Source organism: Diadema setosum, chromosome 21 (assembly GCF_964275005.1).
Source record: "Diadema setosum chromosome 21, eeDiaSeto1, whole genome shotgun sequence".
Taxonomy (NCBI): domain Eukaryota; kingdom Metazoa; phylum Echinodermata; class Echinoidea; order Diadematoida; family Diadematidae; genus Diadema; species Diadema setosum.
In genome coordinates this window covers 6,927,750-6,954,321 of record NC_092705.1, presented here as the reverse complement: position 1 = coordinate 6,954,321, position 26,572 = coordinate 6,927,750, and the positions used below count along the sequence as shown (strand labels likewise).

The following is a 26,572-nucleotide window of genomic DNA, read 5'->3' as shown; positions in this document are numbered from 1 at the left end:
GAATCCAATTTAGGCGAGGCTCACGACACACATTTGAACTTCAAACTTCTGAGCACATTTGCATTGATAACAAGACTTAGACCACTGCATGTGAGTTAGACTACATGTTGTTAAGCCTGGAGTATACATATATACCATACATCGTACTTTGGTCAATTAGCGCTACAGGTGCAGAACTCGGAAGTTGGGACTTTCCCTACAACTCCTGCTACTGACCTATCCACCCATTGGCTTAAAAAAAAAAAAACCAAAACAACTTATGTACATGCATTCTTTTTCTATGCATTCTATTTGCAGGACATGTGATAAACCGCTTCACTTTTATAGTTAGTCGCATCAGAATACATCACCTAAAAAAAAAGAGAGAGAGAAAAAAAAGAAGAGTCTGCTTCTGTCGAGAAATAGTTCACTCCACTAATGATCCATGTGCATCTGTGTACCTTTCTCAGTTGCTACAACCGTCATGAAGCCAGGGACGTATGGAAGTCGTTTGAAACAGGTGTGCCGAAATCACATTATATCATAATTATTTACATCAGAAAAAAATAATAACATATATATCTATATATATATATTTTCCACATTACTTGCGTGACAAGCACAGAATCTATCATGAAGAAATACAGTGTTATGCATGGAGAATGCAAAGTCCTTGTGTTAATTGTAACCACATCCCTTGTATGATCATTGCAGATGTCAGAGCAGTGGCGGGGTGCTTGAAGCGTTGACAGAGTTCCGCCCATTCTCGCCATTTCTGCCCACTCCTTCAAGATATGATCGATGAGATATCCCAGAGCTATCGTGAGACATACAGAGATAGAAAAAGAGAATAAACATGGGCAAAGGCTGGATGAAATGTACACTGCATGCTTACTTACAATGAGACTCGGTATCCCTCAAGTTATGAACAAAGTTGCCATCATCAGATCCACACAGCCCCCTTCCCCTTCAGTATAACAACAAAAAAGTTATTCTCTACATTCATGTTAACATGACGATGGGATAACTCGAAACGAAGGATCACAATGTAACATACACTGTGGTTCCATGACATTTGCTCCTGCGACAACTACTCCCATGAAATATCTGCACGCTATTAAAGCCAAACATAAATTCTACCCACTAGCATTTAACCCTAACCCTTGTCCCAATCCTCACATCAAACTAAACCTAAAACCCCATCACAACCCTTACCCTGAACCTAAGTCCTTGGAGAAAATGAGATAACAGAAATTGTCACAGGAGCAAATACTCTGTCACCTTGACGTACACCTCCATGCCAAGTATGGTATGCTGCACACTAGACAACTGGTGTCCAACTTGGCAATCGGTTGTTGATATTAATTGCCTCCTTTTTTTCATTTAAAATATGACATATCAAGACTTTATAATAATCATTTGTTATCTGCACATTACATCTTAAATCATGTTTAAGAACACTAATATGCTACTGTATACGAGACAATTTTATCACAAATTATTACTATCATTTATTTTTCAGCGGGACATTTACTGTATCAGTGATCTTTGCATTTATGAAGATATGTAATATTTTGGGTAAGAAAATTTCTGCTCATATTCTATAATCCTCCCACAGTATTCCAATATTCTTACAATGTACCTCATTATGTTAATTTAGTGGAGTGCAGAATTCATGAAGATTTTCACACCAGGAAATATCCACATGAACAGTATATTGCTTCTTCTATTTCCTGTCACATTTGCCCCAAAGTGAGTTTTCTGATGTTTATGTATCATTTGTCATTTCAATTGTCTCCTTTATCACGCCCACATACCATTTCCTTCAAATACTTAATTTCTCTGACGTATCTCGCACTTGCAATTCAGCCGCATAAATGCCATGTGATGCTCCTATTGAATCATTCACATCGCGCAATAAATCAGTGATCTGAACTGAAGAAAGATAATAAATTACCTTGATGATTTTGTCCGCGCCCGTCGTCACCAGTTGCGCTTTGACCTCATCGATGTGCATTGAGATGATGTTGTGCTTGGCCTCATGAAACGACGCCATCGGGGCTCGACTGTCAAATTGAAGCAGGAGAGGATACGATTCTCTTCCAGACCAATTCTAAACATACATTTCATTCGCAAAGCAAGTTCCCCAACCACGTCCAAACCAATACAGCAATCGTACTGCACTACCGATACCCACTAATTTTCTTCCCAAACATGTATTAAACGATTTCGCATACATACTGTATGCGCAAAATCACATTCTTGTTCTGCACCCGTAACAGCACACTGACTGGAGTAAAATACACACAAATTTCAGTACAGCCAGAGATTCTAGACAAGGTGAATTTGATCAATGCACTCTTTGTCTTTAGCTGTTGGTTTTCTTCTTTTTTTTTTTTCTTTAGATATTCGTCTCAGAAAAATGCTGCATCACAATGGCAATCACATGCTATTATGAATATCAGAGTCTCCCAAATAACAGTACATACAGTCTTTATATGATGATATAGCAAAATATACAGAGAGCACTTACATTCAATTTTACTGATGTTCAAGATCCATACAACCTTATAAAAATACTCAAAACACTGGTCTTGGATTTCTTTATAGCATGCTGCCTAGATCAACAATTTAGGGGAAAAAATGGAATCTGAAGTGTCACTACTTTACCATAGATCAAAGTCCACTCAAATGCCCTAATTTACCCTTTTTAAATACATGTAACTTTAAAAAAAGATGGAGTCTGAAGTTTTGATACTTTAACATACATCAAAGTCCACTAAAAAGTTCACCTAATTTACACTTTTTTCAATGCCTGTAACTTGACAGGAACATCGTCGTATCAGGTCACACACAATGAGATACTTCAATATCAAATGCCAAACTCCACATTAAAGGCAAAACATAGTTCTGGTCCGCTAGGAAAATTGTCAAATTTCCCTCCAAAATGTACACGTATGCCTAAGAAATGTGTGGAATAAGGCTGCAATAACAAGATATTCGTTGGGTAATGAGGAAAATGCGAAATATTACCAAAAAAGGTTTGCATTTCAGAACTTACCCGATTGGGGTCAGGCCAACTCAGACTCGGGACAACTCGGCCTCGCTTTGACAGCAGGGCCGAGTTGTCCCTCTGGATTGTACAGTGTTGTACTTTGGGAGCGCTTCGCATTCTGGCTGGTCGCAGTTATGGCCCAAGTTGATACAACGCGCGCATCAAAGAACCTCTATGGCGCGCATACAGAGTTGAATGTGCACCTAAGTATAGAATATGGCAATCACAAACTGCATGTAAATTGCATTGTCTGAAATAGGGCCAAGTTGTCCCTGAGATCGAATCAACCTGGATCCTCTTTCAATATATTGCAAGCAAATATGAAATGGTGCAAGATGGATTCTTGCACCCTTACCAGAACTTTGTTTTCACTTTAAACAGTGAGATACACAACACTGTGGTAAAATTTTCAAAAATGTTGATATTTTGACATTTTTAGGCTAATTTTTCTTAATCTCCTTCCCCATCCCTCCCCCCCCCCCCAAAAAAAAAGAACACACACATAGACATGGTTGACAGGGCCAACTCACTCTTCGTCTGTGATTTCCGACAGGCATTCCTCACACACTCTGACCTCGAACTCGAAGCCCAGCGCTGGCAGTGTGGACCGGCCCATGCTGCAGTCATTGCACAGAGCTCTGCCACACTTCCTGCAGTGATGCTGTCAGATATAGAGAGGAAATTCATACGTTGTTAGCTGAATAGGGCACGTGTTTACTGCTTTCAGCTGGTATGCTACACCATAGATTACACCATTATACATACACTGTACTGCACTTTTATACTGTAAAAACCGGAAATTTTTGCATGCATGATACTCTTGCGAATTTTGCGAGGAGCCACGATTCACACAAGTAAAATGCAGGCAAAAGTTGTAGTCCACACAATCCAGTATATGTAGTATATTCATAATTCTTTCATGCTCAGCAATTCATAAAAAAATTCCTGCTGGGAAACAGGCCTTTGGCTCCAATTCATACTCAAAGTTTCATGCTGCCAGTGTTTCTGGTTCATCAGTATTTCCTTAAAGGAAAAGTCCACCCTACATATACATTAGGATTAAGAGAATGCAGCAATATTTGTAGAACACATCAGTGAAAGTTTGAGGAAAATTGGACAATCCGTTCAAAAGTTATGAATTTTTAAAGTTTCTGTGCAGTTGCCGCTGGATGAGAAGACTACTGCAGTGTATGATGTCACATGCGTACAACAATATAAGGAAAATATAAAGAGAATTTCACAAAATTTCATCTTTTGAAAAAAGTGCACATTCCCTTGACTCGTTACTGACATATGTTATGGGTAATATTATTCCCATTGCCTTTAGAAAGAGGCAAGTCAAGTGCTCTTTTATTATGCGAAAAAAGTGAAAATATGTTGAATTTTCTTTACGCTTTCTTTATACTGCTGTACTCATATGACATCACAAGCCTTAGTAGTCTCCTCATTCAGCAGTTCCAACACAAAAGTTTTAAAAATTCGTAACTTTTGCATCGATTGTCCAATTTTCCTCAAACTTTCAATGATGTGTTCTACTAATATTGCTGCATTCTCTCAATCCTTATGTTAGTGAAGGTGAACTTGTCCTTTAAATGCCTTCTGTGCCACAATGAGAACATAAGAATTTTCTGCATATAACTGTCACTGCCTACAAGGCCATACTCAACGTGTGATATCACTTTTTACTCTGGTTAGAACAGATACCATTGCGGTTTACTCACTAGACAAGGGCTTCATAATTTCCTGGAGAATGAAACCTTATCTAGCTTTGCAGAGGTCTCGCTAATATCCCATGACAAAGACTCACATGCTTCACAATAAAAACCTCAACACAATCACAAACATGGAATGGAACATCCATTATTCTAAGGCACTACAAAAACTGATATCCATGGAATAAAAAGAACAATGCTAACTGTCACTCCTTATACAGAACTGCAACCTGTCATTGCCATTGTTTTGGTCTTTTTTTTTTCTTTTGCTTTGCCACTGTGACATGGCATTGTCCAAAGTCCAATGCACATGAAACCTCAAGACATGGACGGAAATATGACAAATCTTAGATATGAATGAATGAATGAATGGATGGATGGATGGATGGATGGATGGATGGATGGATGGACGGACGGACGGACGGACGGACGGACGGACGGACGGACGGACGGACGGACGGACGAACGAACGAACGAACGAATGAATGGATGAATGAATAAATGAACAAACAAATGAATGAACGAACAAATGAATGCATAAATGAATGAATGCATGAATGAATGAGTGGATAGATGGTTGGATGGATGGATGAGTGAATAAAGAGTGAAAGAAGAATTTTCTCTTTTACCTGTCTGACTCCAATTGTCTTCTTTTCCCACATCTCCTTGAAGTTCCAGAAGAAGGGATCGCCACACTTTTCACACACATCACTCTCATGCCAGTCGGGAGTCTGTATCATTTGACAAAGATTGCTGACACATCGGTGGGATACCAAAAATAAATATCTTTCTCTCTCTCTCTTAAGGGTTCCCTGAAATACAAATGAATGTTGATTTGTGTTGATTTATGATACCCTCAACATCACTTTTGCAGTGAAACAAATATCTAGAAACATTCTATATTTTTAACTAATTTTTCTTCTATTTTTCTTCAGATTACTTGGATACGCCCATAAAAACCCCAATATTCCTGTTGTGACCTCATCTGTCAATCATTGCTAAAGTAGTGATATGTTTAACAAAAGATATTGGAATGCACCTTCCCCTAGACTCAGCATAACTTGCATGTTTCTGTGATATTAATGTGTCTAACAAAAGACATGGTGAGGGAATGAGTTTCTACATAATTATTCGTTTCACTGCAAAAGTGATGCTGAGGGTATCAAATGAACACAAATCAACATGCATTTGCATTTCAGGGAACCTTTAATACACTGGTGCTCTTTACAAACAGGTGCTCACTAAAGCAGGTTCGACTGCACCACAAACTCAAGTCACATTCAAAACAAGTAGTCCATGGGCCAAGACCCGAAAAATGGGTTGTTGGTACCATCTGAGGTGGCACAACCTTTTTGGTGTCATTTTGTTTGTCGGGCATAGATATGCTTATCAAGCTATGATAGCATTTCCAAATGAGTAGCTTAGTCATAATAAATGAATTTTTAACCAATTTGGTCTCGTATTTATATCCCTATACTTCTGAATCGAAACTAAACCGCTATACAAAGAAGAGCACTGTCTTCTGTATGTCCACAGGTGTTCTGTTGTAAACGCGGTGCGCTTAGTCTTTATTCACGGCAGCGAAGGGAATATCCAAAGGGTTATGATGTCCACAGCTGCCACGCGGTGCGCTTAGTTCTTTATCTAGACCAATGTATCGCTATCATATCTAAAGTTCCTCATAAAAGGGATTATCTATACTGTTTTTATACTACCCTATCAACAAATACATCAGTTTTAAACAAAAATCACTCTGTTCATTTACAATATCATTCATTATAATGTATCGTAGTGTACCGGTACATTGTTTTTGCATTATCTCATATTGTTGGAGGGAAATAAAGCGACATTGGCGTGGTATCAGCATTTTCACCGTAGCGTTTTGGCCGGAAAATGATAAATAATTGAAAAATGCGGTAAAACTCACTAGGAATTGCTTTTGTTGTTGTTGTTGTTTTTAGATAAAAGGATATACAATGTATCATACGCTTTGGATATTCCCTTCGCCGTCTAGAATAAAGACTAAGCGCTGTGGACATCATAACCTTTGGATATTCCCTTCGCCGCCTTGAATAAAGACTAAGCGCACCGCGTTTACAACAGAACACCTGTGAACATACCATAGAGCTGCATTTTACAGCTCTATGGAACATACAGAAGACAGTGCTCTTCTTTGTATAGCGGTTAGTTTCGATTCAGAAGTATAGGGATATAACAACGAGACCAAATTGGTTAAAAATTCATTTACTATGACTAAGCTACTCATTTGGAAATGCTATCATAGCTTGATAAGCATATCTATGCCCAACAAACAAAATGACACCAAAAAGGTTTTGCCACCTCAGATGGTACCAATATCTGGCCTGGCCCATGGACTAAAGCATCTTATGGCATTTCATGCACTTGAAAGTAAAACTCGACGTGCTGGACAGTTTTGCTTTGTGAAGTCTTCTCGTTTTTAGCTCAGTAGAATAACATTGCCCTCTAAAACTTGCTGCACAATATAATCATATATATTTTTTCAAGAAGTGAACTTTGGCTTGACCACAAAAAGCAAAAGAGAGCATATTGGTATCTTTACAATCATAAAGTCATGCTAAAAAAATATTTGTGGAAGGTCATGACTTGAGACACACGGATGAATGAAAGTGCTTGTTCTATCTTTGAATCTAGGTCTAAGTAAAAAAAAAAAAAAAAAGGAAAGGCATTTTCATTTTTGTTTCACAAAATGCTTGTCTAGTATGTCAGTTTGTTATCTGACAAATTTCATTCTTCTTGCAGGATTTTGTATATTTCACCTTTAATCTTCATTTTAAGTAAAACACTCAGACATCTGGCAATGAGTTTTTCTAGCGCGGAAGAAGCATGAAATCATACCCTTACAGGTTATCAAAATGCTTGATCGCAATAGAGAACCAAACTTTTGAGACTCAGCAACTCATAAAGAAGTAAAACTGAGGTTTATAAATACTGGTAGACAGGCACATTATTACACCCTTTTCCACAATAAAAACCGCTTGTAGAAAAGAAAAAAGTTAGAAAACGGAAGTTGCAACTACTACTACTACTACCACTACCACTACTACTACTATGTGTACTATTACTATTACCACTACTATGTGTACTACTACTACTACTACCAATACTACTACTACTACTACTACTACTACTACTACTACTACTACTACTACTACCACCACCACCACCACCACCACCACCACCACCACCCCCACCACCACCACCACCACCACCACCACCACCACCACCACCACCACCACTACTACTACTACTACTACTACTACTACTACTACTACTACTACTACTACTACTACTACTACTGTTACTACTACTTCATTTCATGAAGAAATGTTTGAATTCCAAAGAGAAAAGGGATTCTACCTCTTTCCTTCTCTCGTCCATGTCCCAGACTACAATCCTGGCATCATCACCCCCAGATATCAGGTGCCTGCTACGTGCGCTGTAACAGATTGCATCCACTTTTCCTCTGTACAAGAAATAAAAGAAACAAAGACACAATAGAAAGTACAGTTTAGCGATTCTTCCGATCGCATGTATCAATGTAAACATTTTGTTGCTAGTGGTCTGGTCCGTACGCTGTCCGTATGCTGTGTGCAAATGAATGAGGTAATCTAGCGCATCCAGGCACAACAAGTGGAGGTCAAACTGGGCCACACTTTGCGTGTTCACTTGAATGTGCACTTCCGGTAAGGTTGTGTTACTGCGTGTCATGCATGGGCAGAGCATATATATATATACCGTAAATCCATCTAACTTTTCTCTTTTTATCATGACTAAAACATTGTCACTTTACGAGAGAAACACCTTTTCGGAGCTTTTAACTAGATATTTCATTTATAAACACAGAAAAACTGCTGAGAAAATCTACTAAACTACATGCATGGTAGTTTGGAGAAAGAGATTCAACAGTGCTCCATGTCTTTCATGTGTGATCAAAAAGAGCTCACACAGTGTTGTTGGCACATTGTTCCGGAAATGAGATAGCCCTGCCACCTTTTTGAGTGTTGACAGTTATATGCTATGGGGAGGGTTGCATTATTAGTAGCATTGTCTCTTTGAAATAAACAGCTACAATATATAATACTATTATGTTGAAAAGGCAGCTTGAACAGTCACATTCACCTGACAATTACAATAATTGCACGGCAAAGCTTTCATTTCAAAATGATTATTCCATGGGTGGAAACAGCCATTACTGGCAATATTTCACTGGAATACAAAAGCAGCTTTTATAGTTACATGCATGATAGATGAAATTGCATAATGTTTTATGTATGACAGAACAATTACAAATGTTACTGTAAGTGCAATAGATTCCTCATGCATGCTGACTGCATTGGTGACTCGTTCATGTACATGTAATTACTCCCTTGATTTGGCCTTCTGGGATGCAATTTATCAAAATTGCAGAACAAAACCACAAAACCGATTCACTGTTTTAAGGCTTGCAAAATGTTGGCTTGCAAAGACAGGTAAAATATCAAAGGACATGTCTGTTCAAATATGTGTGGATTTAGTAAATGTAGCAATATCAGTAAAATACATCAGTGAAGATTGAGGAAAATCAGAAAATCCTTTCAAAGATTATGAATTTATTGAAGTTTTCATTTGCCATCACTGGCTGAGAAGATCTACAACAGCTTGTGACATCACTGCAGGACATATGATAAAAAGAAAATATAAAAAAACACTTCATAAAATTTCCCTTTTTATGATTGATATAACTGACACATATTATAGGTTAATACTGTTTTATCTGCTTTCTGAAAGAAGTCAAGTGCTTTTTTATTTTGCCAGAAATTTTTGAATAAATGTTCAATTCAATTCAATTCAATATGGTTTATTGTGCAAGTATAAAAAAAAATAAAAAACAATCCAGCAGCTCGAAGGCTGATACGGTTGCTTTACATTAGAATCATTAAAAAAAAATGAAATGACATTGATAATGTCATTGATAATGTTGAATTCTGTTCCACTCACAAATGTGAAAATATGTTGAATTCTGCACTAGTATTGGTGCATTCACTCAATCCACACATTTGGGGATCTTGCCCTTTAAAGAGTCATATTATTTGAAGATAGCAAAGTCAATAGGTGGGTGACAGTTAAAAAGTACACATACACACAAACTATAAAAAAAAAAAAAAAATCACAGGAAACCTGACTAGACATCAGTTTTGTCTTCATGGTGACATAAACAAGAGCACTGAATTATACACAAGGACCAAACAAAGAGTCTTCGTAAAACATTCCTACACGTCAGCGAGATTATCACATACGTAGTAACAAATGAGTCAGCAGCTATTCTGTATGTTTCATGACTGGGACAGTAAGCTGTACAGCTTACTCAGGTGCTGTTATCTAAGACTAGATAAGTTAAGGTGAAAGGCCAATGTTTACATTTCTCAAGTGTTGGTGATGGTAGTGGAGGGATAGGGGGTTCCAATCATTGGGGGATTTTTTTGGTTTTTTTTAAAGATGAGTTCATTTCATTTTTTTTTCAGATACAGGTAAATGAATAAGTCTAATATCAAATACACACTGGGTAAAAAGAACAATACGTGAAGAACGCACACTCTTAAACAAACAACATTGCATGCACACAATGACACAATTCATAGAATACCGATGGAACAAAAAACAAGACGGAGCAAAACAATTATAAAACGTTAATTCCCAAAGAGCAGTTTCAGGATTTGAATATGATTAAAATGTGAAATGACGGGCAGAATGTCTTCTCACGCAGCGTAAACCAACTGAGCAAACCCGACTTCAACTTTGATGTACATACACAACATCACTTGCCAATAGAATTTCACTCAATAGGCGTTTTCACATCAGCCCGATGTTTCGAAATAGCGCGCTATTTTCTGACTTGGGAAATTTTCCCGATAGCAAAATAGTGCGCTATTTGATAATGTGAACACAAATTAACGCGCTAATTGTATCGCTCTGATCGAGAAAATTTCTCGAGTCCAACTCGGGAAATTTCTGAAATAGCGGGATAGTAGCACGCTATTTGATAATGTGAAAACGACTCGAGAAATTAGCGCGATGCATCCCATTATGCCTAGCGTGTGTGACCCGATCGATCGAGGCAAACTGCACACAAATCATGAAGAATTTTTGAGAGGGCACACACATTACTTATGCTGTTTGCACATACTCAGCTGTCGAATTAGCTCGAAAAAATTCGGGCTAAGTCTCTTCGGGCTGATGTGAATAAGAAATGAAATAGCGCGCTAGTTCGCCATCGCGAAAATATTTCGAGCTTGGATTTTTATTGGGCTGATGTGAAAACGCCTAATGCTACAGATACAGAGCTATCTTGAGAAATGTACAGTCCCATCTGTCTTGATAAATGCCTCCAAGTGATATGCCACACAAACCTGTAAAAAGCTTGAACAGTACCTTGAAAAGCATAAGCAACGTCTCTGAATTGATGCCTTGAACACACTGACAACAATCCTTATACACACAAAAAAAAGAGTCACCAAAGCATTCAAGCCACTGCTGAACAGCACAGCAAAAGATTACAAAACAAACAAACAAATATTCAGTCACTTACAGATGTCCCTGCAGCTCGTACGCTGTCCCTTTCTGTCCGCCAATGTCCCAGGCTATTATTGACTGGTCAAAGCTGCCGGAAAAGAGGAGCTTCTTTTCTCTGTCCCATGTTAGGCATCTGATGCTGCCTGCAGATGATAAGAAAGACCAAAACACATTGTACTTCAACATAAAAAAATGAAGAAATACTCGTACATTCACCTGCGTATATTACACACACACAGTTATGCATGTAAATTGCCTCATTGGTATTTCTCACAGCGCAGTGGCTTTCTCAACAACGAAAACAAAAGTTTCTGTTAGAACAACACTGCAGGGCAAATCTTTGATCACCTAGGATAATCAAAGCTTAGTTATTTAGGAATGATGAATGACTAGTGCGATAGAAGACAGCCATCTCCGAATCAAATTGGCAAATCTGCAATACACAAAGCCCCAAATCCATCACTTTTGAAGGAAGGATAGGGGGAATTAGCTTTCCAATGTAATTTCAAGTGGAAGTCTACCCTGGAAATAATAGTTTGTATGAATATAGGCAAGAAAATTAAAGGAACAGGGCAGTGAAAGTTTAACTAAATTCTGATGAAAACTGGGAAGTTAAGATTGTTTTTTTGATCAATCAAAAACAAATTGGCAATTCTGTGATGTCATACATGAGCTCTTCCCCCATCTGCTCTTCCCCCATAAGATTATAAATTTTCATATATCGTTTATAGTCCATCATCAATACGGACAAAAGAGATTTTAGAGAATTATATGCACAGAACAGAGAGAAAGTGAGCTCATCAAATGCTGCATCACCGTGTTGCCAATTTTGGGCTTGATTAATCACGACTTCCAAAAAATCTGAACTAGTTTCATGAGAATCTGCTCAAATTTTCACTGTCTTGTTCTTCTGATTCTCTTCTGCCTCTATTCACACAAACTAATTTTCGGGGAGTTCCCCCTTCAAGTTATATGCTTCTAACAGAGAGTAAAAAGCCTTCTGTACCTGAATGCCCTTGTAGTGTGGTGATGACCTGGTGGCTATTGTCTCCAACTCTCAGTACGGTGATCTGGCCAGAGTAGTCCGCCACAAACGCATGCTTGGAGTCTTCGTCAAACCTTTATTTCAGACACCACCAAGTTAAGGAAGACTGACCCTTCACACGGCTAAATGCTGCCAAGTCTTTTTTTTCTTCTTTTTTTTTTTTTGGATCATTCAGTTAATTCTGTCCAAAACTTGACCGTTATGTCAGGCAGACATACTGCACAAATTTAGACAAGGGCATTCTCATTGCCATTATGGGGAACTGAATATCACACCATCCCCATTCATCAAATGGTAACTTCAAGATGTGTGCTCCGAGATCAATAGAGAAATCAAGACAATGTAATGTATGTGCCAATTTGGGAGAATGGCACAATACATGGAAAGAATACTGGTATGTGAGAATTACAGTGTAAGCATTTAAAGTGAGGAATTCAGAGTAAAATGTCAGATCTCAAACTAAAAATGTTGCAGGTATGACTCCATCATCTCGCATTTATTCTCAAAATAGATCTATTATAGTACATCCTGACAATTTGTCTGGAATGAAGGAAAACATTAAAGTGGTTCCTACACTGACTCCATACACTAGTCCAGTTGATTGCATTACAATATATGTTTTTACTGTACAACTGCTGCCAAAACACTACAATAATGGGATCTGTCTTGAACAAATCCACACAAATTGCATTGTGTGCATTGTTTCTTCTTTTTTTCCCCACCTTGAATACCTGGATAGGATATCAAGAACTAAATGTGGTTCTCGAAGACCAAAAAATTTTATACCCATTTCAAAGTTGTCTACAGGTCACCTCAGTATTGGAGTTACAGATCTTCACCAATCTGAATTTAAAGGGTAAACCAACAAACAAACCTGTAAGGTGTGGACCAGAAAACAATGTCACACTTTCAGGAAATTAACCAAACGAAACGCACAGCCTCAAATGAAGGTGGTCTTGGCTTGCAAAAATATCAGTTGTCAGATATGAGTCAAGGCCATCATACATGTATCAACCGTAGCTAAAAATTGATAATACGACCACAGTTATATGTCATGACATGGTAGACCAAGAGATGGTCACTGTTTGACCATGCAATATTGGAGTCCTAGGATCTCAAAGGATACTGGATTGCTGTGCCCCAGGCCTCCAGTCGGAAGCCGCCGAGTCTCCGCCCTGTCTCGCTGCAGTGCCACTGGAAGAACTTGTCACGCCCCACACTCAGCACGAACTCGGCAATCAGTGAGAACACAATGCCTGTGACCATGTTGGAATGTGCTGCCACACACAAGAAAAAAACGGTCATTATATGTTTTATATAAACCATGAAAGGTTAACGTACTCCGAGTACAATTTTTTTTTCCCCATTCTATATCTAGGTTACCCACATTTTAACCACATGTGACCATCAGAGATACTCTTCATCTGGTTTTGCTTCACTTATCTATTTATCAAGTCTTGTCAAAAGATGGCATTCAGTACTAAATAGGCATAGTATGTCCAAGCTCAAATTACCTCTAAATTCAGAAGTATAATTTTCCATTTTATCTAAACGCTTACCATACGAGTGAGAAACAGGTCTTTTTGATCTTTACAGCTCTGATTCATGGGTAATTCCATGAAGTTGGGGCAGTGTCCATGTAGCATCGTGATATTTGAAAAATACATTTCAGCATAACTCAATATTAATTATGCTATACATTTATTGTTTGTAGGCTTTACATTTGCATTGAGGCCACACATTTTCCTGGAAATTTTGTGCCATTCAGACTCAACTTTGATGAAGTTATTAAACAATATGTAACAGTGTCCTGTAGCATCGTGACGTGTCCATGTAGCATCGTGAAATTTTAACATCTGGTCCTAAGAGACAAATTATGGCAATTAGCTTGACCAAAATTTGATGCAATATGCATATTTACTATATTAGTCAGATAGCTAAATATCTCACATTTCCTGTACACAGTTTTAATTTTAAAAGAAAATTACAAAATGTATCACGATGCTACGCGGTGTCCTTTTTTGTTACATTTGGTGGACACCATGTAGCATAGTGACACATTGTGTAATTTTCTTGTAAAAGTAAAACTGTGGAAAATAGAATTAAGATAGTTAGCTATCTGACTAATCTAGTAATTATGCATATTATATCAAATTTTGGTCAAGCTAATTGCATTAATTTGTCTTTTAGGACCAGATTTTAACTATCACGATGCTACATGGACACGTCACGATGCTACAGGACACCGTTACATCTTTTTAAAATAACTTCATCAAAATTGAGTCTGAATGGCACAAAATTTCCAGGAAAATGTATGGTCTCAATACAAATGTAAAGCCTATAAAGAATATATGTATAGCATAATTAGCATTGAGTTATGCTGAAATGTAACACTTTGTGCCCCAACTTCATGGAATTACCCTCATACAAACAAAGAGCCTTTTGTCAATCAGTTGCAATGAGCCTGAGGTTCTTCATACAGTACAAACCCAATATACAAAGTGTACTGCACATATCTCTTTTGATAATTGAAGGGGTCAGTGCAATATAGTGCTAACCCACACAATAGTCATTTTGAGATTTATAATCGCTGTTGAATGTTTGGAAAGTCCATACATTGTACATTAATAAAACATGAATGCATGCATTTTGACCATCTTATAGGTTGAATTCAAATATGATATTTTCATGGAGGTTAGAGTGACGGCTAAGGATTATGAAAATGCATACCATGTAACTCAATTTTGACAAAAGTGTGGGTTAGCCCTATATTGCACCGACCCCTTCAATTGCATTCATTACCTCCTGATACCATGGAATGTGAGTTTCCGCATGTTTAAAAAGCTTGTCATTTATAACATCTACTAGGCAACACCATGCAATCCATTCACACCTTGATTTACAAATAATAAGACAGGATCAAGAATGAAACCACTATCAGACATGCATTCATGTAATGCGAGAGTGTGCATTATATACTTGTAGGTAACCCGTATCTGAGAAACACTTACATTGTAAGTATTGTATTTATAAGCTAACATATATTTCTTTATAAAGGGCACATGCCTTTATAAATCAAATAATGCAGTTTCAAACCATTGGAGACAAGTCCGGAGTATACACTGTACAACTGTACTTGGGCAGGTGTGTATGGAATATGCATGTTGTAGCAAAATCGATCTGTCCTCAACGGGGTTAAGATTGTACTTTTGATGTACCGTGTGCACTAGCAAATTGCTCCAATGCACACATCCCTGTACAAATAATATGTTCTACATAGAGTTCCTATGCCCAGAGCATTCACAACTGGACAATCTTTATAATGCTATAGAGTCGGACATTTGTGTCTGGGTCTCGAGGAGTACCATACCAGAGTAATCTCTTCTAAAGAGAAGTCTATTGTAGTCCTCTGACAGGGAGAATTCGGAGATGACGCCATTGTCCTGCCCAACGAACATTCGCCGTGTCTCGCTACTGAAGTCCATGGAAGTGGCTGGGCCTATGACATGGAAAAAGCAAGCAAACAAACTTGTACACAAAAAAAGAAAGAAAACGAAAACAGTATTCAAGGGATGATACAGTATTGGTGGAGATGAGAATTGGGCTTTTAACTTTTTGCGAGATACCGAGAAAACACTTATGATATAGTACAGAGCATACCATTTTAAGAGGAATTCAAAGTTTATTTGATGAAAATCGGGTTTGGAATGACTGAAACATCCAAAAACAAAGTAAAACAAAGCGATCATAATAAAGTGTGGGTCCCACACTTAATTAGAATTGTTCTTTTTTTTGGATATCTCAGCCATTTCAAAACCAATTTTTGTCAAATAAACGTTGAATTCCTCATAGAATTACATGTTCTTTCATATTTCATAAGAAGTTTCTCATTATGTCACAAAAAAAAAAAAATGTTAGAAACCTGAAATTAGAGTTCATGACGTCATGTGTGGACAACAATATAAAGAAAATACAAACAAATTCCACAAAAATTCATTTTTCATGAAAATTATACATTTCATCAACCTGATACTGACATATATATGTTAAGGGTAGTATTATTCCTCCTCCCTTCTGAAAGTGGTTATATAGTCAAGTGCTCTTTCATTATGCTAGAAAAGTACATTTTCTTTATAATTGCTGTCCACACATGATGCCATAAACTCAAGTAGTCTCCTCATCCAGTGGTTCCAACACCAAAACTTTAAAAATTCATAACTTTTGCATCGATTGTCCAATATTCCTCAAACTTTCACTGACCAATGTGTTCTACTAATGTTGCTGCTTTCACTCACTCTACATTTCTCTTTGGGTTTGGTTTTCTTTAAAAGAGACTGTACAGTTCTGGCTGAGGTGATGATTTAGCTTTTAACATTTTGCGAGATATTTAGAAACCACTCTATGAGATATCAAAGAGCATACAATTCTACAGGGAATCAAAAGTTTACTTGATGAAAATCGGTTTTGAAATGGCTGAGATATCCAAAAACAAGGTGAAACAAAGAGATCCTAATAAAAGTCGTGGCATGTCGCCTTTTATTATTATCACTTTTTTGGACATCTCAGCAATTTGAAAACCAATTTTCATCAAATAAACATTGAATCCTTCTTGAGATTTCATGCTCTTTCATATTTCATAAGAGGTTTCTCATTATCTCACCAAAAAAATGTTATAAACCTGAATCCTCACCTCAACCAGTACTGTACTGTCCCTTTAAAGTCAATGCATCTTGGTTTAAGTTTGTACTCGTATGCTATCCAACATGTATATCACATGAGAGTCATGTGATTGGTTTTGCTGAGTGCTTACCAATACTCACATTCACCTACTCATGTTGAGTCTTTCCTGACACAAGGTCTGATCAAAACACACATTGGCTTCCTAACAGCACTTTGCATGACAACAAAATGAGAAGCATCAGCTTCTGCTAGTGCACTGCATATACTGCAATCACAGCTGGAGTGCGAATTTAACAACAAACGAAAAATGTTTCCACACACTTGGGTAATAGTGCATTTATGTTAGTGTCAGTGTCATTTCGAAAACAACATCTTGCAAATATGGCTATCACAAGTTGTACCTCCTCATTTGCAAAAAAATATCTGTACGCAAAAATAACAGCATACTGTAAGGTGAGGAATGTTTGCGTGCATTTCAATTTCGCAAGAGCCAAGATTCGCGAAATTAAAATGTATGTGAAGGCTCTTGTCTACACTACGTTGTATATGCATTGAATGCCAGAGGCACTTTGTCCGTGAAAAAGGCTGTCGTCTCCAATTCGCGAAAATTTAATGCCGCTAAAACATCATGTTTTACACAGTAACCTGGAGATGGAAAGCAGTGAAATACAATGTAGTCAAGATCAAGTTTAAACTACAATGGTACTAAATGAAAACTACATTGCATGTACCAGCCATTATCTGGCAAAAATTATGACATGCCAGAGATCAAAGCAACCAGTCTGTCTGGCAAATAAAGTCTAATGAAAAGTCACATGATTTGTGGCAAAGCAAAATGAAGAATAAATTTTGTTCTTTGTTTTTTGTGTTTGTGCTTGTGTTTGTGTGTGAAATACATCTATACTTGCAGTTGTTGAATTTTATTGCAACAACTTACAAAGAGAAAGTGAAACCCACGACATTTTCTGCAGTAATAAAAACCAAGCTTATGCTGCCAGGAGTGAGTTTCAATCCACTCATAGACATCTACAATCCCATAAACACTAACAAAATTATGATTTAAAAAAAAAAAACCAAACAAACAAAATGAAGCAAAGTTGGTTTTGTGACCTCGTTGTCAGCAATTACAAGAGTTTGAGTTGACTTGGTAGAGGAAAGAGAATCATTGAGCTACACAGAATGGTTACTATTTCAACATTAGCCTATATGTACAATAATAAAGTTCAAGAATTTTTTCAGCTTTATCTTGTACGTCTTGATAGTAGTCAAACTACTCATAGAATTTACCAGAGGTGATACATGTATGCCATGAACTCACAACTCTCCCAACATTGGTTTCAAATTGAAGTTTCTGGTCAATAATGAAGCAAACTAATTATACCCTTTCCCCCGTAAAGCAGCAACATTGCTAGGGCACTGTGCATAACAAAAAAGTGAATGCACAGGATGAATGTTTCTCTTGTTGATTATCACCAAAAAAAAAAAAAAAGAAATTAATGTGGAACTTTAAAGCATCATTTACAACCAACCTACAATGTATTTCAGGTCTGATTGTAATAAAAACCTCTACCATTATGTTGATTTGATTTCACTCTAATACATTTTGTATATCATACATTACAGGAAACTGGAGCAGAATAGCTATAAAACTGATCAGGAAATTTAGTTAGTGTATTCGCTGATATCAACTTCTTTCACTTACACTTTCTCTGCTCTCAAAAAGAAATGTCACATTTTACAAAAAATCAACATGGTATTTGAGATACTAAGTCAGTGGTTTCTCATTTCCTCTGGTTCTTATAACTAACACTCTTATACATGGCAAGAGGATCAAGTCAAATTATCAAAAGAAAATTGTAAAATTTATTGCAGTGGGCATTCTTTTGCACTTTGTCTCTATACACACCCACAAGAGTGTACCATGTACACGTTGTACAATTGTATGATATCTAAAATAATCATGCACACTGATGCAATGTGGTTCTCAGTTTAACTGTTTAGAGGTTCCAAAACCAAAGGGTACAGTGCAAGTCACAACAAGGTTTGATATCTGAAGGTTAAAGGGACTGTACAGTACTGGTTGAGGTGAGGACTCAGGTTTACAACATTTTTTGGTGAGATAATGAGAAACTTCTTATGAAATATGAAAGAGCATGGGATTTCAAGAAGGATTCAATATTTGATGAATATTGGCCTTGAAATGGCTGAGATATCCAAAAAGCGGTCCTAATAAAATTGACAGGCCACAACTTTTATTACACGGGATCTCTTTGTTTTACCTTGTTATTAGATATCTCGGTCATTTCAAAACCGATTTTCATCAAATAAATTTTTGATTCCCCTTGGAATTGTATATTCTATAACATGTCATAGAGTGGTTTCTAAATATCTCACAAAACGTTACAAGCTGAATCCTCACCTCAACCAGTACTGTACAGTCCCTTCAATGACGCTGAATATATGTGATACAAAGTTCTCTGTTTTATAGCTGTCACTTTCCCATAATGGTGCTACAAACCCACTTCCCTGCTTGTGTGGGATAATCATAGTATATCGGTACTGAAAAGCTCACTATTCACTTTGAAGTTACCATGAATGGGTCCTTGCCTGTTATCAGCATGGGGACTTGCATGAATGTTTAATTCAGGCAAATGGAAGAAATATTTTTTGTAACACCCTGTTTCCCTTTCATCATGAAGGTGAGTATGTACATACATGTATCAGTTATAATACACATTTGAGGAGTGCATATTAATATGCAACAATCTAAGATGTAAGCATCTGCAGATGAAAGAAAGCAAGTCCTCATTTTTGGAAAACATCATCAAAATAAAAAAGAAAAGAAAAAGGTGAAATCAATCCTCCAAGCAATTTGTCCGTAAAGGCGTTTCTTTCTGACTAATGAATAATTAGTTACAACATACGGCATCATATAGCCTATAAGCTCCTTGGTGAAAGCAAACATTTATCAACCTGATCACTCAACTGTTTGAAATGCAACTTCCAGACAGTAACAGTTTGTACAAGTTTATTTTGCACTATGGCACAGAAAGTAATGCAGACCTATGCAGACACACTTCTACATATTGGTTTGAACAATAGTGTGTAGGCAAAATACTGCCATAGTGCCTGCTCTGTGCATTATGGTACACTGACAGTTTAAAACAGCGCGCTCCCCTTATAACAAAATCCTCAGGACCCGTGGTGTTTTATTTTTTGTTTTTTCATTACATTAAAATTTTGTTTAGCCGAACAGTAAAGTATATAACATGTATTGACAAAAATTGACAAAAATGTATATACATGATTATATTGGGACCTGAATTTCTACCTCGTTTTAACAAGAATTTTGTCATAAACGTGTTCGTTATAATGGGAGTGCACCGCATCTGCATACAGATTAGTATCTACACAATGCACATGTAGGTAATCTATAGGGTGGTGTGTTGAAAGATGACTGGCCATACAATAAATGTGGTTTGTTGCCCTCTGTCCTCAAGCCTCAGATAAGAATACTTGCGCAAATGTCTATTTTCAGATCTATAGACAAAATGGCAACCTACATGCAGAAAGTTGAATGGATGAAATCAGACAAAATTTGATGATTTTAGAGCAAATTTTGTGAGTTGTGTGTATGTACAAATGTAAGTACTTTCTACTTTGACATTTAAAAGGCCAGGATTTAAAGGGTCCCAGGAATTTGGTACATAATTGCTGGTAAAAAAAAAAAAAAAAAAAAAAAGTAAAGCAAGCTTCGATAAACATATTTTATATGAAGATGTGTTGTTGCATTACGTATGGATGGATGCAGTATCAGTAAGGTTGCAAAAAATGAAGTGAAGGTTTTGTAAAGAAGCAGTAGGCCAGGCGTCACTGGCCATCTCCTACCAATAAGAAACGGAATTTCCAAGCAAATCCGGAAATTGACACAAGCAGTAAAACGGCTTATCACCAACTTTGTGAAAGACAAGTAGGGCAGAGTTTACAGGAAAGCAGCTAAAGCATTGAAATCAATTGGGCTACTTGAAAAAGGTGTGTCAATTCATGCCACATCTGTTCTGCAGTACATTAAGAGCCAGCCATGGGGCAAAATTATTGTTATTGTTATTATTGTGTATTTATCATTATTATTGTACAAGGTGCACATCCATCCAGTACACTTACGCACCACCCTATATATCATATATTGATATTCTGACAATGCACAAACTCCCAATGAGACTGAAAACTCTCAGTTTCATCACACACAATTACTGTACAAACATATGTAGACTTACTTGCTAACGAGTGGCAGATGCTTGGCCAATACATTCCAGAGTCCCTCTTGAGCCACACTCGAATTGTTCTGTAAAAAATGGAATAAAAAGACACAAATCACCATTCGGGTTGAAATCAGGCATTAAGGACAAGGCACATATTGATCAATCACAATGTCAAGGAATTGCTTCATGGTAACATGTTATAAAGAATTGCATTTTGCACTACTACTGTGTAAACCATATACTAGTATTCATCGAGTCTGTGTAAATTTTAAGTCATTCAGACTTACAGCTGTACATTATCACAGACAATACTGGAAACAATATTTACCATGTGGCAGACATGATACAAATCATGAAATGTCGGACAAAATACCACTGACAACTGTACATCTACATTGTAACTCTCATGCTATGTTAAAAATCTCATGTCGGATAAAAAATAAATATAAAAAAAAATTAACACAAGAAATAATCCACAAAATTTTATTTAAACAAACAATGACAAACCTTACAAACCCAAAACCTCATATGATATCCTTTGGGCACTGCAGTGCTAAAGTGTGACTACAGCTACAATGTATGCTACAAATTGTTTTCACTGAAAGTGATGTTAAAGCAATGGATAAATCTGTGTGAAATTGGTCTTAAATGAGAACATAATTTATCAATATTATCAAATCATCAGACATTTTGTTTGTTTCTCTAAACAAAGCCTTCATGGTGATACTATATTTTCAACTGCGAATAGCCGTATACGGTACACTATTACCAAAATAAAAATTACCTAGCATAATTTTTTTATCATCTAGAATGTTATATGATGGTATTCATTCTCCTGCCTTGGTGCATGTGCCAGAACTCTTCTCAGAACTAACTTTAATGAAAATTCTTTGCTATCATTAATATTCATAATTGCTGGGTTTCTCAAAGAGGCCATACACAATTATGATTCATAAAAGAATAACATTTGTTGATATACAGTTAAGAATAAAAAAATTGATAATATTCTCACGTATCCTGGCTGAATTTTAGTATATAATGTCACTCAGGCCTTTGGAAGGTAATTCAATTATTGTCATTTAACAATGAAGGATGCAAATTTTAGGAAATCACACATACTGTATCAGGGTATGGTGGCTTTCAGCACCCCTGAACAATAAGCAAGTACAAGAGTTTGCCTCAGTGTACATGTAATTCCAGGAAGGTGTTATAGATGGAGAAAGAACTTCTGCTCCCCTTTGAAGTCATGTTCGGCATCACCAAGAAGTTTATGCGCTTACTAATCTTTAGAGTGATACCCAGGTGCTTTAAAGAGTGCATCAGTAATCAGGAACACGCTCTCACAGCAGTAAAGACTTCCCCTGCTGTAATGCTCGATACCATTAATGTGCAAAAACCCTCTGCACATGCTGCAGAGCCCAGTCACAGATGCACCATGGGATTCCTCGGGAGCAAGTTTGTCCCTTGAGATATCCCATAATGCATCTGAAGCGATGCTCGCCACCAGCACCCAGGTATTGGCGATACCGAGAATTCACTCCCTCTTCTAATGTGCTGCCAACATTACAGAAATGTAAATGGCTTTAATAAAATGGAGCAGTGCATCCTAAATGAAGTGTAAAATTTATGCTTTTATTACGGCAAACAGTTCCAAATTGCTTAAATTTCATGCAATCGAAGTGTAGAGATATCATGGCGGTTTTCATTGATCATCATAACAGACTTGACTGAATCAAGAAAATTCATCAATTTGGATAGTATAGTATAGGACCAAAGAGAACCAAATTTCACCCAAGTGCTTAGAACCTATATCAACAATTTTGTAGAGTCTAAATTTACAGTACATTTACATTTTATGTCTCCATCTGTAACACCTCCCTTGCCTTGTGCAGTTGTGGTTCCTTTTCTTTTTATCAATACAAGAAGATCAACCCAATTGAGACAGGGATTTCTTTGAACCGGGTCTAGGGCAATTACCCCCTGGGCAATTACCCCGCACCGTTCCCCTGGCCCTAATCCTAATCCTAATCCTGAACCTAACCCTAACCCTAACCCAAACTCCTAACCCTAAACCTAACCCTAACCCTAATCTTTACTCTTACCTTACCACTAACCAGTATTTGGCCGGGGGGTAATTGCCCTCCGGGGGTAATTGCCCGGATACGCTTTGAACCACCTACACTGTACATGTAAGTCCTGGGAAAGTGGAATGTGACATGTTTGAAAAACATTCTGTAGAGTAGAATTTAGATCCCACATCTAATTGCTGTACAGCATCAATCATTATAGGATGCTAGTCAATAGCTCCTTCACACAGTTAAATACAAAAGTGTTCAGCCAATAGACCTTATGCATATGACGTCACACGGTCTTACTAACTGAAGGGCGCCCTCCCTCAGAGGGCAAGCGATGCGTTGCTAGAGCGTGCTTTTACACGCGAGGCAATGGGCATTTACACACAACATCGGTGTTTCTTTTACTGTCTTTTCTATTGCATGTAATCTACAGCCCTAGATCGGGAAATTCAAGCTTTTATAGCAAAATCGACATTTGATGTATGCATGCACTCACCAGGTTAATGATATATCCAACATTTTGTCACAATTTTCATGAAAAAAGATGCAACTACCAGCGGTCGTAACAGCTCATCAACCTACGAATCTGTTAGCCAATCACATGCGAGGTAGATTTCTACATGTTTTTTACTAAAACACGTACCTCGCATGTGATTGGCTAATGAAATTCAAAATGGCGACATACATTCAGCGAACGGCGATGTTGCGCTATGGATACAAATTTCTGCGATATAACCTAGGAATTCTGTGGTTGCTGTGAGTATTTCGATTGCACAATGTGAGAAAATTACCCAAATATTGCTGCATAATGTGTCATGTCATGTCAAACTTGTTTGATGGTAAAAAAAAAAAAAAAACCTAGGCCTACCACTAGCCTGGGGACTGGCGGCGAGTGAGGCCATCGCCGCTAGCGTGCATAGGAAAAGCACATAACTAGCTGCTCGCCTCTGCGATGTCAAGGACTTCGCTTGCCCTCTGACTCTGAGATGGCGTCGCGAGAGGTTGTCAAGCGAGTGATGACGTCAATGCATAAGGTCTATTCGGGCTGGTCGCAGTTTAGCTATGTACAGCGGATGAATACGTTTGTGATGAGGACCAGCAATGTTCACTGTAATGCCTGAAATGGTGAGAAATTGTGACCTACGTGTAGTTTGAGGTGGGGACATAAGTATGAGAATGCCAGTAAAATAACTCAACAAAGCAAAGTAAATTCAAACAGAATTCTGAATCTTATTCAGTGACAAATGGGCAGCGTTTGCTATGCTATGGAAACCAATGGCAATGACTCACCTATCCTCACTAATACTTATCACACCATCTTCCTTGGGGATAATGACGGCATTGTTCACTCGTCCTCCGCAGCCTTCCAACTTGTTCATCAGAACGGGCTTCCTAGTTTTCAGTCTTCTCGGACGATCTTCAGCCGCCATCATTACGGCCTCGAACGTCTGTCTGTTTGCCTCGCTAGCTAGCTTTGCTTTGTCGTACCAGGGAGGTACTTGGTCGTACTCGTACACACGTAGTAGGAACTACACGTTTATCAGTCGTTAGACTCCCAAGTTCCTTGCCACTGGCACTGCTTGCAGAAGACTCTGGTTTTTATCTGTTCCAATTTCTGGGTTTGACTTTGAAGGAGCACAGAGACCAATACAACAGCAAACGAAGTTAAACGCTCCGTTCGCGACATGCAGATCTCGAACCACTGATTGACTAGCCTAGTGTTGCTGTACAGCAAGTCGAGGCCGAGGGAGTAACCTCGCTCGGGCACGGGGAAGGTTCAGACTGGAACTACAATCTGTAGTCCGAGTTCTGTTGTGACTGCTACGGTATTTGTTCAGGGCATTCCATACATACGATCGTCGATACACACAATTCACAACTAAGTTACTAAGTTACACGGTAGGCGTCGTGTTATAACTAAAGAAACGTTAGATTAGCAGAGGCTCTAACGTTACTGTCGTGACCAGTCCAAAGTGGCCGATTCTGTCAACTTTTGACCACAGTCGAACTGTGTTCAGCTGTGGGATAAGTGCGTAAATTTACAGCACGTAAAGTTTTTATCTTGACCCGTACCACCGAATGACAGGTACAAACCAACCGTAAATAAAGGATACACGAATAAGCTGCTAGTAGTAGTTGCAAGTTACTGGGTGATGAACTGCAAACATGCATCACAAAGCCAAATTCACACGCCAGTAGACACAGTACACAAGTTCACGTCTACGTCTCCCGATCCGGATCCGTGGATGTACATAGGTTGCATGCTAAGGGCTGAGAGGAGGCTCATGACCATGACGTCATTTGAAAACAAGTAAGTTCAGAGGTTACGAAAGGTCCTCTACGTCCGAATGCAGGCAAGCGCACCCGACCCGCCGATACGCCAAGCAATAATAGGTGACGCCAATTCCCTCACTTACAAGCCGAACTTTTCGTGCATGCCTTTTCCAGGTTCAGGGTACAAGATAGGAATAATCATGATTCTGATACCGGCATGCCAAAAAGTAATCGAATAAAAAGAAAAAGGACAATTATCTACTTCCAGAGATCGTAGCAATAATCATATCTCTTAATCATTATGGATTTGTGGAATATCGGCATCTATCCTAACAAAATTATACGATACAATAAAGTATGGACCTAAACAATATCCTTTCCCCTCAGAAGATCGTTATTCCGATGGTTCGTTATTCCGAAACAAATAGATTTCCTGCAGAATGACGTTCGTTAACCAGAAAATGAAATAAGGTTCGTCAATCCAAAATAGGGTTTGTCAATCCGAACATTCGCGGCGTCATTCCGAAAGTTCGTTATATCCGAATTTACAAATGAAATGACGTACGAAGTGCGTATCAAGTTGACTATACTTAGGCCTAATTGGAACCTTATTTCAGTTTCGGATTAACGAAACTTTGGAATAACGAGCTTTTTCGGAGAAAAAAAAAATTTGTAATCGGGAAACAGACAACTATTGTGACAAGCACTAAGCCCAGGTAGAGGTAGAGAAAGACAACGCGTCGGGAAGAAGGTCTATAGGCCTATCCCATGCATCAGGCTCCTCCGATTCTCACGACCCGATTCGAATTTGTACATAGTTTGGGGATGAGTTGGCATCAGTGAAGGGATTGATAATGTCATGGAAGGGAACATGTTGGATAACACATATCGGGAGATTA

The 26,572-nt window shown here is 37.9% G+C and overlaps 1 protein-coding gene across 1 annotated transcript; it reads right to left on the bottom strand.

Annotated features, from left to right (window-relative positions):
* Positions 1–290: 290 nt before the first annotated feature.
* On the bottom strand, positions 291–25,110 carry LOC140244580 (WD repeat and FYVE domain-containing protein 2-like). Its single transcript, XM_072324205.1, has 11 exons — positions 24,690–25,110; positions 21,340–21,407; positions 15,753–15,881; positions 13,509–13,659; positions 12,344–12,456; positions 11,354–11,480; positions 8,146–8,251; positions 5,376–5,477; positions 3,565–3,695; positions 1,937–2,045; positions 291–796 (listed from the first exon to the last, which is right to left on the bottom strand). Exons 1-11 carry the CDS (start codon positions 24,830–24,832, stop codon positions 767–769), a joined length of 1,209 nt encoding a protein of 402 aa, XP_072180306.1. The 5' UTR covers positions 24,833–25,110; the 3' UTR covers positions 291–766.
* Positions 25,111–26,572: the final 1,462 nt, after the last annotated feature.